General features: G+C 42.4%; 1 protein-coding gene across 5 annotated transcripts; it reads left to right on the top strand.

The window, feature by feature from the left end:
• Positions 1-579: 579 nt before the first annotated feature.
• On the top strand, positions 580-17,954 carry ACTR8 (actin related protein 8). 5 transcript variants are annotated; one of them, XM_058726553.1, is made up of 13 exons: positions 580-829; positions 3,793-3,963; positions 5,458-5,568; positions 6,224-6,328; positions 6,889-7,062; positions 9,158-9,251; positions 9,469-9,601; positions 12,377-12,530; positions 13,534-13,629; positions 14,639-14,779; positions 15,717-15,981; positions 16,700-16,863; positions 17,670-17,954. In XM_058726553.1, the coding sequence occupies exons 1-13, from the start codon at positions 707-709 to the stop codon at positions 17,811-17,813; spliced, it is 1,875 nt and encodes a 624-aa protein (XP_058582536.1). In that variant the 5' UTR covers positions 580-706; the 3' UTR covers positions 17,814-17,954. The 5 variants fall into 5 exon arrangements, with proteins under 5 accessions (XP_058582536.1, XP_058582537.1, XP_058582538.1 ...); XM_058726555.1 differs by lacking the exon at positions 580-829 and adding an exon at positions 923-1,302; XM_058726556.1 differs by lacking the exon at positions 580-829 and adding an exon at positions 2,363-2,818.
• The last annotated feature ends 900 nt before the right edge of the window (positions 17,955-18,854 follow it).

Here is an 18,854-nt window from a genome sequence, read left to right on the forward strand (position 1 = left end):
TGCAGGATTTACTGATAGATTGGACAACTGCAGAATCAAAGTGATATTTACTGAGATGGTGAAAATGTGAGTAGGCTGGGGCGGAGGGGATGGCGCGGGTATCAAGAGTTCCAGTTTGGGCGCATGTAAGTTTGCTATGCCTTGTGGACATACACGTGGAGATACCAAATAGGCTGTTGGTTATCAGTCTGGATCTCAGGGTCACTTCCAGACTGGAATCATGAACCTGGGAGTTATATTCATATGCAAAGCCATGAAACCGGATAAAGTCATCCCAGGGGTGTGGAGAGAGGCGCCCTAACTCAAGAAAACCTTAACATCAGAAGCTGTTCTGAACCTAACCAGCGCAGTATGAGGAGAACTAGGAGCAGTTAGGGTCTGGGAAGCCAAGAATAGAGGCTTCCTATTGTGAGAGCAAAACACAATGCCGGGTGTAGCGCTCGAAAGGAAAAACAAGGAGGCTTCGGGCATCCCACCGCCAGGACAAATCACAGCAACACCCACCCATCCACGCCCCACTCCCGCCCGGTCCTCCTCTGGACAGCGCCGCCCCTCCGCTTTCCCGGAAGCCTCTGGGGCGGCTGTCCGTCGCCATCTTGGTTACCGGGCACCAGGCTGGGAGGCTGCGCGTGCGCGGGGGCCCAGCCGGCTCCGGCGGGCGCGGTGCGTCCCTGAGGCTGGAGGTCGGGGTTTGTCAGCGGCCGCGATGACCCAGGCGGAAAAGGGGGACGCTGAGAACGGGAAGGAGAAGGGCGGAGAGAAGGAGAAGGAGCAGCGCGGCGTGAAACGACCCATCGTTCCCGCGCTGGTGCCGGAGTCGCTGCAGGAGGTGCGGCGCGGCGCTGGGGGCGGGTCTCGAAGAAGGCCTTCCGGTTGGGCGGGGGTGAAAAGGCAGGCGGCGAGGCAAGGTTTCCGGCCCCCACCCTCGTGGCTGGCGCGGGTGGTGGTTGTCTCTCCGGTCGGCCGCGGTATGGGCCCTGGGCCCTTGCCTGCTTTCCAAGCAGCTGTGGAGTGTCAGTGAGCGCAGGTGGAGTTTAGCGCCGGGCAAGGACACATGGTGATGCAGGCGTTTTCCTGTGTGAAGGCTATCTTTGGGAGTGGAGGCCGATTCCAGCATAAAGCAAGGAAAAGGCAAACGATCGTCTGAATGGACAAGAAGAGTTTGTGTGTCAAAATCAGAACAAGATGAAGTCATACCAACCAGAAAAAAATTATTTGTCGTAGCATGGCCGGCAAAGGACCTGTGTGTGTGTATTCCTACTGATGAATGAAAAAAATACCAACATTCCCTTAGGAAAATGGGTAAATTCACAGCAGAAATAAGGCATTTACGTGGTCAGAATTTCATGTTGGACATCTGTGAGGCAGCTTCCTAACTGGTGGCTGGGTTAAGGATAACACCCAACTGTTCAGGCAGCTGTAGGATATATAGCACCGTGCTGGCTCATGGGAATCCCCCAGGGTGATAGTTACTGTTGCCCTGGCCTGTTTCTCCGCCCTTCTAGTTGAGGGGGCAGGCTGGATGGTCTGTATGGGCCTTGCACATTCCCACCATGTATGATTCTTTAGCATTCTGTGACTGGGAGGCAGGAGGGTAGAGCTCACAGTTGGGCAGCAGGTATCAGGGTATATGGTGTCAGATGGGCTAGTACAGAAGGCCATAGGGAAGTGTTGGGCACACACAGCAGGTGCCTCCTCTGGCCCTGATGGTCTGAGAAGGTTTTAAAGGAAATGACGTTTGGACTAAGACCCAAAGAGTGATTAGGAGTTAGGGGAAATCTCGGAAGGAGAACAGTGTGGAAGAGACCTGGGTCAGGAGAGGAGATCAAATGTTGGTGATCAGGGTGTCTGGAAGTGAGGAAGAAGAGGGAGCGAGAGGTGGGACAGGAGATTGTAGCGGAGCCTATCATGAGAGGCATAAAGAAAAAGTCTGGTCTCTTCTGAAGGCAGTGCAGAACTTTGGAAGGTTAGACAGACCCTGGGCTGCAGGATTAATTCGCTTAAGCCTCACAATAGCTCTGTGAGGTAGGAACCTCATCCAGAGCAAGGAAGTGGTGCAGTATGAATTTGAAGACAAATCTGTGAATCCAGATCCTGGGCCCTTAACCACTATAGCAACATTTCCTTAATCCAGTCAGTTGTAGAACACCCTTTAGTTTTTCCATGTTCTCTATGGTTTTTTCATATCCGTTATTTGCTTAATAACTTCTTTTACTTGGTCTTATTTAAGTAATAATATTCAGGAAGTGATGTGTGGGATGTACTGGCTAGTTTTTTCCTGAAATGTTAAAATAAATATGTAGTTGTTAAAAAATATTTGTCCATGCTTTGGAAGACTGCCATTACTACCCCAGAGCTTTCTGATCAATATGCTGCAGCCTGTGTGCCATTAATGAGGTACAGGTATCTCCAATGGCAAGCAGTTTCATCTTTTCACTCCAGTCTGCTGGACAAATGTCTGCCATAGCACAAAAAAGCTTGGGAAGTACTGTTTAACATCATGCCAGCCATGTGAAAGTGCTGCTTTCAATATCTCCTAGGATCCTGTGCACTGTGCACTGGGCATAGATAGTGAACAAGACAGAAGTGATCCCTTTTTACATGAAGGTTTTTGTCTGTTGGGAGGGCAGACAGTAAAAAATTACAAGAATGACAAGTGTCAAGAAAAAGGGTACCATAAGGTTATATTGTAAGGGGACAAGCAAACCTAATCTGATGACATTTAACTTCAGAACTGAAGGGAAAGTAGGATTTACCAGGGAGAAAGGACGTGGCAGGCAAAGGGAGCTGCCTGTGTGAAGATCTGGAAGTCAGAGTGGTGAGTTAAATCAAGAGATAGCTAAAATTAAAAAAATTTTTTTTAAATGTTTATTTACTTTTGACAGAGAGAGATGGTATGAGTGGAGGGAGGGGTAGAGAGAGAGGGAGACACAGAATCTGAAGCAGGCTCCAGGCTCTATGCTGTCAGCACAAAGCCCGACGAGGGACCTGAACTCATGAGCTGTGACATCATGACCTGAGCCGAAGTCCGATGCTTAACCAGATGAACCACCCAGGTGCCCCAAGAAATCAAGAGAGATCTAGATTAGGAAGATTAAAGAGAAAGGAAGTGGTCCTCAAGTAAGGTTAGAGAAGTAGACAGGGTCTTGATCTCAGAGGTTCCTGACTGTATCTTACGGGCAAACTATGGAAATGTTTTAAATGGATACATGCAAGAAGACACATCTATAGCTCAAGGGCAGCTCCTTACTACCTAAGGAGTCTTGCAGGAATGGTGGCTCTCCCTGGAAATTCTGAATCAGAAAATGTGTAGTGGAGGCTTAGAATCTAAGCATCTTTAAGTGACTCAGCTTTAGCTAGTAGTACTTCACTAGTCATGGTATTTCCCACGTGTATTCCTTGCCTGTGACCCCTAGTAATCTGAAAGTTCTCTGGTGGTCAGGATTTTGTCTTGGTCACCATTGTACCCCCAGTACCTAGCACAGAAATGCCCAGTAATTATAGGATAACTTGCATTAGATAATTATGGTTTTGTTCATTTAAACAAATACTGACTTGTGTACTGTGGTCAGATCCTGGGAGCACAGAAATACTAAAAGAGTTTGCATTCAGGCAGAGAGCAATGATTGGATGCCTCTCAAAGAGCTACCTTCAGTGAATTATTTTGATACCTTTGAGTCTGATAGTCATAGGAAACTTAACTTCTTAGTCTTGCCTGTTACCTACATGTTATTTAACTTGTTACCTGCATATTATTTACCAAGGTCACACTCCTGTGTTTTGCATTTGCAGCAAATCCAGAGCAACTTCATTGTTGTCATACACCCAGGTTCAACAACCTTAAGGATTGGGCGAGCTACAGACACACTTCCTGCTAGCATTCCTCATGTAATTGCACGAAGGCACAAACAACAAGGGCAGCCACTATACAAGGACAACTGGCTCCTAAGGGAAGGACTAAATGTAAGTCAGAAATGGAGGACCTGGAGAGAAAGCCCAAGGTGGTTTCTTTGGGAGAGCTTACACATTCAAGTATACACAGTATACTTGAATAAACATCTCCATCTTCATAGCTTTAATGCGTTTTAAAATAATAACATCATTCAGGGTTACAAGTAGTATTTTTAATCTGAGCTAGTGGTGTTAGATTGTATAGAAATAATTATAACAAAAGTAAATTAAAAATTTTTTCACCCATCAATATGAATTGGGTATTGATAAAGGTGATGTCGCTCACTTAAAATAATGCCTTAAGGTCTCTATTAACTGACTGCCAAATTTTTCTCTTCCAGATACTTACAGTGTATATTGAGCTTGTATTTTCAATCTATAAGTAAATTGAATTGTTATAATCAGTTACTACAATCTTAGGTCAAATTGTAATCTGAAGGCAAAACTACATATATCCTTGTAGGTAGCATTTACTTTATCTTATCTTGCAGATAGTAATTATGAGAAAGTATTTCATGGTAGATGTTAAAATATATATTTTGCATCGTAATCCACGTTTAAGTTTTAGATCGAAGGTAGTTTTAGGAATTTGCAGTTTCTATACTTCAAATAGTAAACTTTAGGATTTTTTTTTTTTTTTAGCATGACTGGAAGACTGTGTAAGTCCCATTTCTAAGCCTAAATGTAACTTGAGAGTATAAGAGTCTAAATTCACTTATATTTTTGGATCTTAAAATTCTTTTGTAGGGCATAAATGTCAGGGGTAAAAGTTGATAGAAAACAATAACTTTTTCACAGAGATGTTTACAGATCTATTCCTTATAATGTCACAGCAACTTGAATACCTGCTGATTAAACAAAATAACACATGAGTGAGTGTAGCATTGTTACAAAATCGAGAATAATGAGAATTATGTACATGTACGGGAAAGTCTCTGAAATACTTTATAAATACAAAGTAGCTATCCTGATCAGTGCTATGAAAAATTTTGTCATTCAGACTTCCTTGAGGTTATAGATTTTTGCAAATAGTTGGGTTTATGGGTGAGGGTTCCTTTCTGACTTTTTAATTTTTTTTTTTTTTATAAATTTTTTTTTTTTTTTCAACGTTTATTTATTTTTGGGACAGAGAGAGACAGAGCATGAACGGGGGAGGGACAGAGAGAGAGGGAGACACAGAATCAGAAACAGGCTCCAGGCTCTGAGCCATCAGCCCAGAGCCTGACGCGGGGCTCGAACTTCACAGACCGTGAGATCGTGACCTGGCTGAAGTCGGACGCTTAACCGACTGCGCCACCCAGGCGCCCCTCTGACTTTTTAATTTATAAATAGTAAAATGATTACTTTGAGTTCTTAAGATTGATACGTATGACAAAGATTAAGGAAATACTGCTACTTGTTGATGAGGGAGCATTTCTTCTTGGTGGATTAAATTAGTAGTTTGCCAAATTGCTTTCTCTTTTCACTGAATCCTTTGTATTGCTCATCTCTCACTTTTCCCCCCAGAAACCAGAAAGTAATGAACAAAGACAAAATGGCCTTAAAATGGTGGATCAAGCAATATGGTCTAAAAAGATGTCAAATGGTACAAGACGGATTCCCGTGTCCCCTGAACAGGTTCACCCTTAACTCTTTTTTCAGATTTATTCTTTAACTGCTATTGTGTCATAATGCCAATCGTGTACTCTCTCAGTTTCATTATGCAAATTAAAGATAGGATTTCCTTAAAAGAGGAAGAAAAAACCATTCATAACCACGTACAGAATATCCAAATTAGTGTCACAAATGCTTGGGCATGCTGAATAATTGAAAAGATGGTTTTCTTATGGCAAGTTCATAAACATTTATAGTTTACCTGATGGTCTTAAGTGTATAATTCCAGGATCTGTAAGAACATGGGAAGCTATGTTCTTCCTACATTTGTCATTTTAATATGATAAAAAATACTGTTAGGAGTGGACGTGAGTTGGTATGATACATAAATGTGTATTCAGTTTTAAGCAGAGTATAGTAGTGATTTTGGACTGGTTATGAATCACAGTCTAGGTTTTAAAACCATGGGTAAAAAATCACAATTGTAGAAAAGGCCAAGAGAATCTTCCTGTGACCAGTCAGTATTTTGCCAGATATTTAGGGCTTGTGATTACATTTTGTAATCTACTATATCTGGTATGTGAGAGAGGAGAAAAGAGGACTCATACTACATTTTCCTTCCCCCTCTCCTTTTTTCTTGCAAAAATTCAGAGAGTTTTCTGATGTTCTTTTATTTCAGGCACGCTCCTACAACAAGCAGATGCGACCTGCAATTTTAGATCACTGTTCTGGAAATAAGTGGACAAACACGTCTCATCACCCTGAGTTTTTGGTGGGAGAAGAGGTAGGGAACTTTGCAGCACCATCCAGTTCTAGTTGTTTCCTAGAATTCACCATCTTCCATCTTCCTTGCAGGCCCAGATACTCACACAGGCTCCTGTGATGTTAGGTACTCCACTCTCAACATTTAGAATAGTGAGCAAATGGGGGCGCCTGGGTAGTAGCTCAGTCGGTTAAGCATCTGACTTCAGCTCAGGTTCGTGAGTTCAAACCCCGCGTTGGCCTCTGTGCTGACAGCTCGGAGCCCAGAGCCTGCTTCGGATTCCATGTCTCCTTCTCTCTCTTTCCCTCCCCTGCTCATTCTTGTCTCTCTCTCAACAACAACAACAAAAATAAACATTAAAAAAAGTTAATTAGAATAGTGAGCAAATGTTAATCATAACTCTGGTCTTGGATTTTTTTTTTTTTTTATGAAATTTATTGTCAAATTGGTTTCCATACAACACCCAGTGCTCATCCCAAAAGATGCCCTCTTCAATGCCCATGATCTTAGGTGTTTAAACGTGAATTCAGAAAATGCCCAAGAAAAGTTTAACAATGTATTCACCTCCCTGTCTTTTCTAGGCCTTGTATGTTAATCCATTGGACTGTTATAATATTCACTGGCCTATCAGAAGAGGTCAGTTAAATATTCACCCAGGACCTGGGGGCTCCCTTACGGCTGTTCTGGCAGATATTGAAGTAATATGGTCTCACGCAATACAAAAATACTTGGAAATTCCACTCAAAGATTTAAAGGTGAGCTAAAATTCCCAGTTACTTGGATTGCCTTTGAGAGTCTTGTCTTACTTGTGTTTAAGTACGTATACCTGAGTTGTTTGTAATCTATTGTCCTTGGAGCATTCTCAGCCTTAAGGTGTGGAGGGTATCTTCCTTCTTGGCTGACTTCAGTTCCGGTGCCTTCTCTTTTTCTTACTGTTTCTTTGGTGTCTGTCTCTATTGCTCTGCCACCAGCAAACTTGCTCATGTTTATGCCTTCTCTCTGGGCCTTTTTTGGGACATATGTTTGTCTTATTTTTAATTTCACAAAATTTGTTTTTGTTTTTGGTTTTCTTTTTTAATCGAAGTATAGTTGACATACAATGACACATTAATTTCAGGTACAGCACAGTGATTTGGCAACACTCTACATAATGCTGCGCTTACCCCAAGTGTAGCTACTGTCTGTCCCCATACTGTGCTGTTACAATACCGAGGACTGTATTCCCTATGCTGTATTTTTCATCCCCATGATTTATTCATTCTATAACTGGAAACCTCTATCTCCCACTTTCTTTCACGCATTTTTCCCATCCCCCACCTTCCTTGCATCTGGCAACTACTAATTTGTTCTCTGTATTTATGGGTCTGTTTCTGCTTTTTTTGGTTTTTCATTTGTTTTGTATGTTAGATTCCACATGTAAGTGAAATCGTATGGTATTTATCTTTCTTTGACTTCCTGTACTTAGCATAATACCCTCTAGGTCCATCCATGTTATTGCAGATAGCAAGATCTCATTCTTTTATATAGCTGAGTAATATTCTATTATATGTATATACCAATCTTCTTTATCCATTTATCTATTAGTGGACACTTAGGTTGCTTCCATATCTTGGCTGTAGTAAATAATGCTTCACTGAAAGGAATGCATATATTTTTTAAAGTTACTGTTTTCATTTTCTTTGGGTAATAGTAGTGGAGTTACTACTACTGTGGATTGTGCGTTATTTCTATTTCTAATTTTTTTGGAATCTCCATTCTGTTTTCCGTAGCAGCTGTACCAATTTACATTCCTACCAACAGTGTTCCTTTTTCTTCACATCCTTGCCAACACCCGTTATTTCTTGTCTGCTTGATACTAGCCATTCTGACAGTTGTGAGGTGATATCGCATTGTGAGGTGATATCTCATTGTGGTTTTGATTTGCATTTGCCTAATGATTAGTGATGTTGAGCATCCTTTCGTGTGTCTGTTGGCCATCTCTATGTCTTTGGAAAAATGTGTCTATTGAGGTCCAAGGCCCATTTTCTAATTGGATTATTTGTTCTTCTGGTGTTGGGTTGTAGAAGTTCTTTATATATTTTGGCTGTTAATCATTTACCAGATATATCATTTGCAAATACCTTCTCCAATCAGGTAAGGTTGCCTTTTCGTTTTGTTGATGGCTTTCTTCATTGTCCAAACTTATTTTACTATAGCTCCAATTGTTTAGTTTTACTTTTGCTTCCCTTGCCTCAGGAAACCAGAAAAATGTTGCTAAGGCTGATGTCAAAGAATTTGCTGCCTGTGTTTTCTTCTAGGAGTTTTATCATTTCAGGTCTCACATCTCCATTTTTAATTCATTTCTAATGTATTTTCGTGAATGGTTTAAGAAAGTGGTCCAGTTTCATTCTTTTGCATGTAACTGTCCAGTTTTTCCAGCACCATTTGTTGAAGAGATATTTTCCCATTGTATATCCTTGCCTCCTGTGTCAAATTGACCATATATGTGTGGGTTTATTTCTGGGTTCTATTCTGTTCATTGATCTATATGTGTATTTTTGTGCTGGTATCATACGGTCCTGATTATTATAGCTTTGTAGTATATTTTGAAATCTGGGGTTGTGATACCATTTGACAAGTTTTTAATAATTTAAAGGGAAAAAAAAATCCTCACACAACTTCAAAATTAGTGTTTTCATTAAACCCCAAAGATAGCAGGGGCGGGGTTGAGGTTTTGTTTCGTGCCCCTAATCATTGTTGCCATCCTTTAGAGAGAATCCTCTCTGAAGACAAATGTAGTGACATTTATTTTGACCGGACTTTAGCATTAACTGTTTTATCTTTTTTTTTCCCCTTTGCTTTTCCTTTTAGTATTATAGATGTATCTTGCTGATTCCTGATATCTATAATAAACAGCATGTGAAAGAACTAGTGAATATGATCTTAATGAAGATGGGTTTCTCAGGTATGTCCTATATTCCAGAGAAATCTACCTGAAATGAGATTGGTTTTCTGTTTTTATTGACAAAGTTAATCTAATTCATTGCTTTCTTGAAATGTTTATTCTGAGAGGATCTGCTGTGCTTGGACGATTGCTCAGGGGTTTCCAGACTTTAACTGAATGTCTGTCTTACGATCTTTACTGCTGCCTAGCTGATGGCTCCTCTGCCTTTGTGTCTCAGGGATTGTGGTCCATCAGGAGTCTGTGTGTGCCACCTTTGGAAGTGGTTTAAGCAGCACTTGTATCGTAGATGTTGGAGATCAGAAGACAAGTGTGTGTTGTGTGGAGGATGGGGTCTCTCATCGGAATACTCGGTAAGGACCTTGGAAGGTGGCTTTCTCTGCTCCTTCTCCCCTCAGAGCCTGTTCAGCTATAAAGCATCACAAGTTAGAAATGAAATTTTTTTTTTAATTTTTTTTTTTTTTTTTTTTTTTACATTTATTCATTTTTGATAGAGACAGAGCACAAGTGGGGGAGGGACAGAGAGAGAGGGAGACACAGAATGGGAAGCAGGCTCCAGGCTCTGAGCTGTCAGCACAGAGCCAGATGCGGGGCTCGAACTCACAAACCGCGAGATCACGATCTGAGCGGAAGTCGGACACTTAACAGACTGAGCCACCCAGGGGCCCCTTAGAAATGAAATTTTTATAAGGAATTATATTCACAGTTGTGGAAATACAAATTCTAGCAAGGCTACAAAGCACTGATTTTACCTTTCCTGTTGGAATTCTCTGCTGTGAGTTCACATCAGCAGCTCCTGAAGATCCCTGCTTGGCGTAGTGTTAGCTCTGTGTCTTGCTATGGTCTGGAGTGAAAATACCAATTATGCTCATAGCAAAGTTTTATTTAGACAAGACGTGTAGGGGAAAATAGGTTTTCAGGTCTGAATTCTCTAGCTAGCATTTGAGTATTTGCTTTTGTCGTAATTGTTCAGTGAGTGATGAGTAGCTTTCTTGTCCGTTCCCTTTGTGATGTCATCACTGATATGAGAGATATCAGGCACAAGTTTGCTGCTTGTCCTTCCCTAGACAAGCCCAACACAGGCAGTACACATACAGGTTCTCTGCAACATCTTGTGCTCCCAGGATGGCTTCTTCAGGATGCTGTAGTTCTTAACATCCAATGGAAAAAAGACAGTCTCTTTAACAAATGGTGCTGGGAGAACTGGACAGCAACATGCAGAAGGTTGAAACTAGACCACTTTCTCACACCATTCACAAAAATAAACTCAAAATGGATAAAGGACCTGAATGTGAGACAGGAAACCATCAAAACCTTAGAGGAGAAAGCAGGAAAAGACCTCTCTGACCTCAGCCGTAGCAATCTCTTACTCGGCACATCCCCAAAGGCAAGGGAATTAAAAGCAAAAGTGAATTACTGGGACCTTATGAAGATAAAAAGCTTCTGCACAGCAAAGGAAACAACCAACAAAACTAAAAGGCAACCAACGGAATGGGAAAAGATATTTGCAAATGACACATCGGACAAAGGGCTAGTATCCAAAATCTATAAAGAGCTCATCAAACTCCACACCCGAAAAACAAATAACCCAGTGAAGAAATGGGCAGAAAACATGAATAGACACTTCTCTAAAGAAGACATCCGGATGGCCAACAGGCACATGAAAAGATGTTCAACGTCGCTCCTCATCAGGGAAATACAAATCAAAACCACACTCAGATACCACCTCACGCCAGTCAGAGTGGCCAAAATGAAGAAATCAGGAGACTATAGATGCTGGAGAGGATGTGGAGAGACGGGAACCCTCTTGCACTGTTGGTGGGAATGCAAATTGGTGCAGCCACTCTGGAAAGCAGTGTGGAGGTTCCTCAGAAAATTAAAAATAGACCTACCCTATGACCCAGCAATAGCACTGCTAGGAATTTATCCAAGGGATACAGGAGTACTGATGCATAGGGGCACTTGTACCCCAATGTTTATAGCAGCACTCTCAACAATCGCCAAATTATGGAAAGAGCCTAAATGTCCATCAACTGATGAATGGATAAAGAAATTGTGGTTTATATACACAATGGAATACTACGTGGCAATGAGAAAAAATGAAATATGGCCTTTTGTAGCAACGTGGATGGAACTGGAGAGTGTGATGCTAAGTGAAATAAGCCATACAGAGAAAGACAGATACCATATGGTTTCACTCTTATGTGGATCCTGAGAAACGTAACAGAAACCCATGGGGGAGGGGAAGGGAAAAAAAAAAAAAAAGAGGTTAGAGTGGGAGAGAGCCAAAGCATAAGAGACTGTTAAAAACTGAGAACAAACTGAGGGTTGATGGGGGGTGGGAGGGAGGGCAGGGTGGGTGATGGGTATTGAGGAGGGCACCTTTTGGGATGAGCACTGGGTGTTGTATGGAAACCAATTTGACAGTAAATTTCATATATTAAAAAATAAAAAAAAAAAAAAAGGATGCTGTAGTTCTTATCCCTCACATAGATAGTTTGAGTCACAGGGTAGAGAAACATTGGAAAGTGGGCCTAACCAGTCCATGAGGAAGGTTAATCTCTATTGCTTCCCACCCCAAGTCATGGTGCATTTGAAAACCCAGTGTGAGTTATTGTGGCTCATCTACTGTTTGTATTGGCTGATGCTGTTGGTTCTTGAAGTGTGGAGAAAATACTGGACCTAGGTCTCCTACTGCTAAAATAACATAGCAGTGTTCTTTCCGAATTGTAGAACCATTCAGTTAGTGGGTAGTACACTCTAAACTTCCTTCCCATGAGTTTGTCCTATGATGTCACTGCCTGTGAACTTGATATGCTGGTGAATACAAGACAGGCAAACAGCTAGTGTATGGTAAACATAGTGACTTAGGAATGAGCTGCATTTAGTCATGTGTATTCTGTTTCTTGGACTTTTTGCAATAGCATGACTGCTCCTAGGTGCCCACCCCCGGTTGTGTGCTGGAGTCCATTTCTCCATCCCATTCGTCCATCCTGTCCTTTCAGTCTATTCATGCATTAGACATCTTTTGAGACTTGTCATGTTTCTCTGCATGATGGATTTTTTGAAACGCCCTTTGCACCTTCTTGACTGACAGATTACCCACCTGCCTTTTCTTTTAACTCTAGGCTCTGTCTGGCGTATGGGGGCTCTGACGTGTCAAGGTGTTTCTACTGGCTGATGCAGCGAGCTGGGTTCCCTTACCGAGAATGCCAGCTAACAAATAAAATGGATTGTCTTCTTCTACAGCACCTTAAAGAAACTTTTTGTCATTTAGATCAGGTGGGAGCAAAATCAAAATTGCTGATTATTTTTATTTCCAGGAAAAATTGTAAGATATTTAAAAGGCAGTTAAAAATGTAACAATGTTGGGGCGCCTGGGTGGCTCAGTCAGTTGAGCATCTGACTTCAGCCTAGGTCATGATCTCACCGTTCCCGAGTTCGAGCCCTGCGTTGGGCTCTGTGCTGACATCTCAGAGCCTGGAGCCTGTTTCGGATTCTGTGTCTCCCTCTCTGTCTCTGCCACTCCCCTGCTTGTGCTCTGTCTCTCTCTCTTTCTCTTTCTCTCTCTCTCTCTCTCTCAAAAATAAACATTAAAAAAAAAGTGTAACAATGTTATGCCACCCTTTCAACCCAAGTTGACAGAGCCTTGAAGTGGAAGCTCTTAAGGAGTGAGGGTGTTTTGGTAAGGTCAGAGCCATCAGGATGTGTCTCAGGCTCTAGAAAATACAGTGGCTTTTTTAAGAAAGAGTATGTAAGAACTTCCTTTCTTTTTAGGATCTTTGATCATTCCGATAAAGGTTGAAGATACACCTTTATGTGTAATAAATATATAGGTGCAGACATTTAATAAAATGGCATCATTTGAAGCACTTAATGTTGCAAACATTGTTGTATGTGGATTCCTACCTTTTTATGCATCTGTGTCAGACTTTTTTTTCCCTAACATTTTTCAGACTATCTAATTCTGAATAATGGAATTTTGAGGAACTTAAGACTGGTAGCATTTCTCAGTTATTGAGAAAATTTGCTTATTGATTTGGGTAATTGTATTCGTATGTCTCAATAATGAAAAAAAATGCAGATGGTAGAAATTTTGGAATTGTTAAAAGGGAAGCAAGGTACATTTTGACTCTTATTTTACTAAGTTCCAGGTGGAATGGTACAAAGTTGCAGGGCAGTCTTGTTATAAGTGAGATTTGGATTGTGGAGAGGCTTAACTATAATTTGAGGAGTTTACATGCACTTTTACTGGCTCACTGACAGCATCTTTTCCTGGAATCAGGACATCTCTGGGCTTCAGGATCATGAGTTTCAGATTCGACATCCGGATTCCCCTGCCCTACTTTACCAGTTTCGATTAGGAGATGAAAAACTCCAGGTAACATATGGGTGTATATTTCTGTGGGTAGAAAGAAAGCTGACCTGGTTCACTCACACTGAGAGAATATGCACTTGTGTGAAACCTCGTGAGGTTAGAATGTCAACTGGTATAGATTAGCTGCTAAGGCAGCTTTTTTTTTTTTTTTTAAACATTATGTTTAGTGTTTATTTTTAAAAATAATTTTTTTTTTTTAGTCTTTATTTTTGAGAGGGAGAGAGAACATGAGCTGGGGAGGAACAGAGAGAGAAGGAGACACAGAGTTCGAAGCAGGCTCCAGGCTCTGAGCTGTCAGCACAGAGCCCGACACGGGGCTCGAACTCACAAACCGTGAGATCATGACCTGAGCCGAAGTCTGATGCCCAACTGACTGAGCCACCCAGGCGCCCCTGTTTAGTGTTTATTTTTGAGAGAGAGAGGGTGAGGGAGGGAGGGGCAGAGAGAGAGAGAGGGAGAGGGGCAGAGAGAGAGAGAGAGAGAGGGAGACAGAGAATCCAAAGCAGGCTACACGCTGTCAATGCAAAGCCTGGTGTGGGGCTTGAACCCACGAACGGTGAGATCATGACCTGGGCCAAAGTCAGACACTCAACTGATTGAGCCACCCAGGCGCCCCTGCTAAACCAGCTTTTAAGCCACTGATAGAGTACAGATTAGAATAGATGATGAGGACCATCTTTTTAATTAGCTGCTATGTGATTTGTTATTATTTAGAGAGAGGACTGTTCTTATTAGGAAATTATAAAGTAGTTTATTTGCCACTTGCATTACACGTTTTGACATTTCTCTTTGTGGTGTCACATCACTCATTCAGTTGGATGATTTCTGTTAAGTTTTCTGGCCTCTTGTGCAATAAAGAAATAATGCTACTCCCAAAAGAGAATGCTTATTGAGTCTGCCTTCTAGGATCTGATCTGCCAATTTTGTTTTGGGAAGAACAGAATTTAATAGATCAGTTTTTTTCAGAAAGCCACGTGTCCGTGATTGATCATTCTTTTCCTTACTTGCACAGGCTCCAATGGCTTTGTTTTACCCAGCAACTTTTGGAATTGTTGGACAGAAGATGACAACCTTGCAGCACAGATCCCAGGGTGACCCTGAGGATCCTCATGATGAGCATTATCTGCTGGCCACGCAGAGCAAGCAAGAACAGGTCTGCAGAAATTCTGGTGTGAGAGGAGACAGCTTGGTCCCTGCGGAAGTTTGCCCGTGATTAGTGGGTCGGTGCAGTCACTGCAGTCTGACTACATACTGAAGCTAATACTGTTTTTAGAACTGGAGACGCAATGAAGTCTAAATTTCAAGTCAGATGACAGATTTCTTCATTCAGCAGACATGAAGCCAATTTTCAGAATACCAGTCCACAAATTTAAAAGTTAATTTAATAAAGATATTTATTTTTGGTGTGAAAGCTATCTACTTTTGAATGTTTATCCAGTAGTGAGTATTTTTAGTAAAATCTCACCTATTTTTAAAATTATAATGTAAAAGGTATGTGGCCTAGGCAAAAAGCTGAATTCTTTTGTCCAGAGCTGATGATCCAAGTAATAGGATGTCTGATACAGGGGCACAAATGAAAGCTCTTCTCTCCCAGTGAAACAGCAGCTCAGGATGGAGAGAGGAGGGCTTATAAACCTTTTCTAGTCTTTGTCCCTGTCCCAATGGTGAGCATGAGGTGGTTGGATAAGGTCTGAAAATGAGGATTAGGCAGGAGGCACAGGCACAAGAATTCTACTGAAATTCTCCACTTAAAAACTCAGTTCAAGGGGGAAATGTCCGTGTACACTGTCATTTCAATTTGCAAATCCAACCAGTAATAGGTGTGAGACTTGCCCTTCTTGCCAATGGCTGCTTTGGAATTGTCAGCACACCCTCATCCTTTGTACACCACATCTCACTCCCAGGTGATCTGGGAGTGGGTGCAGGTGCTTGGCCACGTGCTAGTGTGTATTCCCTCTGCACCACAGTGGTGGACCTTTGTTTTATAGTAGTATAAAGTAGTGTAGTAGGGAGGGGTGGGGTCTAGCTGGAGAACATCAGCGCTATTCTGTTATACCATCCATTTGATTGTCCTTTTGTTTGATTTAAAGTCTGCAAAAGCTACTGCTGACCGAAAGTCTGCATCCAAACCCATTGGATTTGAAGGTGATCTTCGTGGCCAGTCCTCTGATCTTCCAGAAAGACTCCATGCCCAGGAGGTGGATTTGGGATCCTCCCAGGGAGACTGTTTGATGGCCGGCAATGAATCTGAGGAGGCTCTCACAGCACTGATGTCCAGGAAGACTGCCATCTCGCTGTTTGAAGGGAAGGCCCTGGGCCTGGATAAAGCCATTCTTCACAGCATAGACTGCTGTTGTAAGCACGTTGTAAGATAGCAGTTAGGTGAATTGGTTCAGACTAGGGTGTGGTTGTGCTGCGTAGCATATGCATTGAAAAACTGTTGGGCACATGCTTTGTGCCTGCATTGTCCGGTGTTAGGAAGTGGTTCCCAGCCTTGTTGAGCATATAGCCTAGTGGAGGAAACCAAAGAAGTTAAATTGTCACACAAGTGTGAAATTACAACTCTGACTGGTGCTGCAAAGTTGAACAAAAGGGAAAATTGAGCTGACTCTGAGAGCTTCTGATTGAGGGACTTAATAAGGGATTTTTACTGGTAGGAGGAGGTATAGATGGTGGGAGGCAGGGAATCTTTTCTTAGGGAAGAGCCATTTGAGAATGGTCTAGGAGGTCAGAAGGTCACCAGGTGGCATTCCAGGCAAAGGAAGAGGCCTGTGTGGAGGCCAGCGTGGCTGGGAGGTGAGATGCCAGGATAGGGCTGGAGAAGCAGTGAGTCACGCCACAGTAGACTTTGTAGGCCCCCGTAGAAATTTTGGTCCTAATCCTGCAAGTCGCAGGGTGGGGGGTGCAGCAGCATGTTCACTTTGGTGTTTTGCAAGGTTCTTCTGGCTGCATTGTTGAGGGTGGGTTGGGGAGAGAGCTTTGAGGAGCCTCAATTGTCCAAACGAGATGGTGGTGGCTTGGCCCAGTGGTGGATATGGAAGAAAGAGTGGAAGGAATATCATTGTCTTTTCAGCATCTGATGATACCAAAAAGAAGATGTACAGTTCCATCCTGGTGGTAGGAGGTGGTTTGATGTTTCATAAAGCTCAAGAATTTCTGCAGCACAGAATTCTCAACAAAATGCCACCTTCATTCAGGCGAATTATTGAGAATGTGGACGTGATCACAAGGCCCAAGGTCTGTTGTCCATGGTGCAGTTGGATTGTATGCGAATGAAACCAGCACTGATTCTAATTGTAATAAAATCCTGGAAGGCATGAGCTTGCATCTGGGCAGCTCTTGAGGGTATGGGCAAGTGGAAAGATTTCTTTCAGTAGGTCACAGATTTGGTGCAAGGAGCTCTGGGTGGGCACCTGGATTCCTGGGTGTTAGACCCCACTGTGCTCTCCAGACCAGCACGGCTGGCTTCCAGAAGCCATGCCTTTGGAAGAGGACTGGGTGGGCAAGGAGAAGACTGGCGGGTCTTGGCCAGAAAAACTTCAGTTTTAGCTTTCATGTTAAAGATCTGCTGCTGGTCCCCGGACCAGGGCATCATTAAGGATCCTTTTGGCCTGAACTATCTTGGAAAGAAACATAAGCCCAGGAATTTAGAAAGAGATTGTATCTGTATTTCATTATATCTCACAAACAGTTCCTGGAAATGTTCTTATTTAATTTTAATCCTGAGGGAGGGATTACGGGATACATTTACTCCCCTCTAACTTCAGAATAAGTAATTTCCTTATGTCTGTTTCTGCATATGGGGCCTATTGGTGGAATAATAGTGAGTGGTAGCATCTTCCATAATAAACACTAAAAAGTTTTCCTGTCAGTTGGAACAGAGAGATGTCTGTAGTTCATGGGTCCTGCATGAATGAGTCTTTAATGCAGGTTGAAAATCCGGCTGTTTTAAGTATTGATTCAGCAGGTTTTTTTCCTACTCCCAAATACAAGGAAATTATTAAGTATTTGTCTTGTCTGCTTTTGCTGTGTCACTGCTCTAGGACATGGATCCCCGGCTGATTGCATGGAAAGGAGGGGCCGTGCTGGCTTGTTTGGACACGACACAGGAGCTGTGGATCTATCAGAGAGAATGGCAGCGCTTTGGTGTCCGCATGTTACGAGAGCGAGCTGCTTTTGTGTGGTGAAAGTGGGCAGGAAGTCAGTGTTGAAGACCAAAAATAAGCATCCTGGTATAAAGACGCTTAAAGAATATATGTATTTTAATTTATTGACTCAGATGCTTAAGTTTCATGGAAAATAAATGAATTTTAACTTTTATGTTGACAGCAGGACTTTGGTGTGAAATTATAAGCTGCTTTTGTAGTCAGGACATTTAAGGATAAATGCGAACTTAGTCTTCAGTGGCAAACTCTCCTGCCCCTTTCTCAGGGTGGCAGGAGCTCCCTGATGACGGGAAATGTTGCTGTTGTATGGCTCTCATATGTATGCCTTGATTTAAGTTGACCTCAGTGTCCTCAGACAATCACACGCAGCCATAGGAGTGGGTATATGACTCGTGTACCTGAATCCTGAGAACTGTCCAGTCATGCCATTTCCCTCATGTGTTACAGCAGGCACACATGTTGTGACTCCTCTGTGCTCTTGGAATTCCAAATAAGAAGAAAAAAAGGTTTTTTCTTTTTTTCTGTTGGATTACAAAAAAGATAGTGACCAGTAGAGGTTTGGATTTCCAGAGGCAAAGATTTAAAGCTGGGTGGGCCGGCTTTTGTTACCCAACATGCTTCCAGGTGGGCTTGGGGAAAGAAAACCGTCATTATCTGACCAAAACAACAAAAACTGAGAAGGAAAATTCATTTCCTTCCTAAAGCCAAATAGAAATAATTCAGGTAGAATTTCAAGTTGTTAACTTCTGTTGTAATTACTACTAACTTAGTCATTGAGCCCCCCAGTTTTCCTATACCTGAGGAATGAAGAGAAAGGTTTTGGAGCTCTTTGTGCCCAGTACGATTATTTGACCTTAATCTGTGAGCAATCTGAAGCAAAATCTCAGTACAGACAGCTAGTAGCACCAGTGGTCCAGGCCTTGGTGAAGCCTTCCCGGCCCCAGGAAGAGAAGGCATCGTCTGGAGACGGGAGTCAGTCAGCAAGCACAGCACTAGAGGCTCAGAGACCTGGGGGCCTGGGAGAGTGCCGGATCCCTGCCACCCCCTGCTGGGTACCTGTTC

The sequence above is a fragment of the Neofelis nebulosa genome, chromosome 4 (assembly GCF_028018385.1).
Source record: "Neofelis nebulosa isolate mNeoNeb1 chromosome 4, mNeoNeb1.pri, whole genome shotgun sequence".
Classification (NCBI taxonomy): domain Eukaryota; kingdom Metazoa; phylum Chordata; class Mammalia; order Carnivora; family Felidae; genus Neofelis; species Neofelis nebulosa.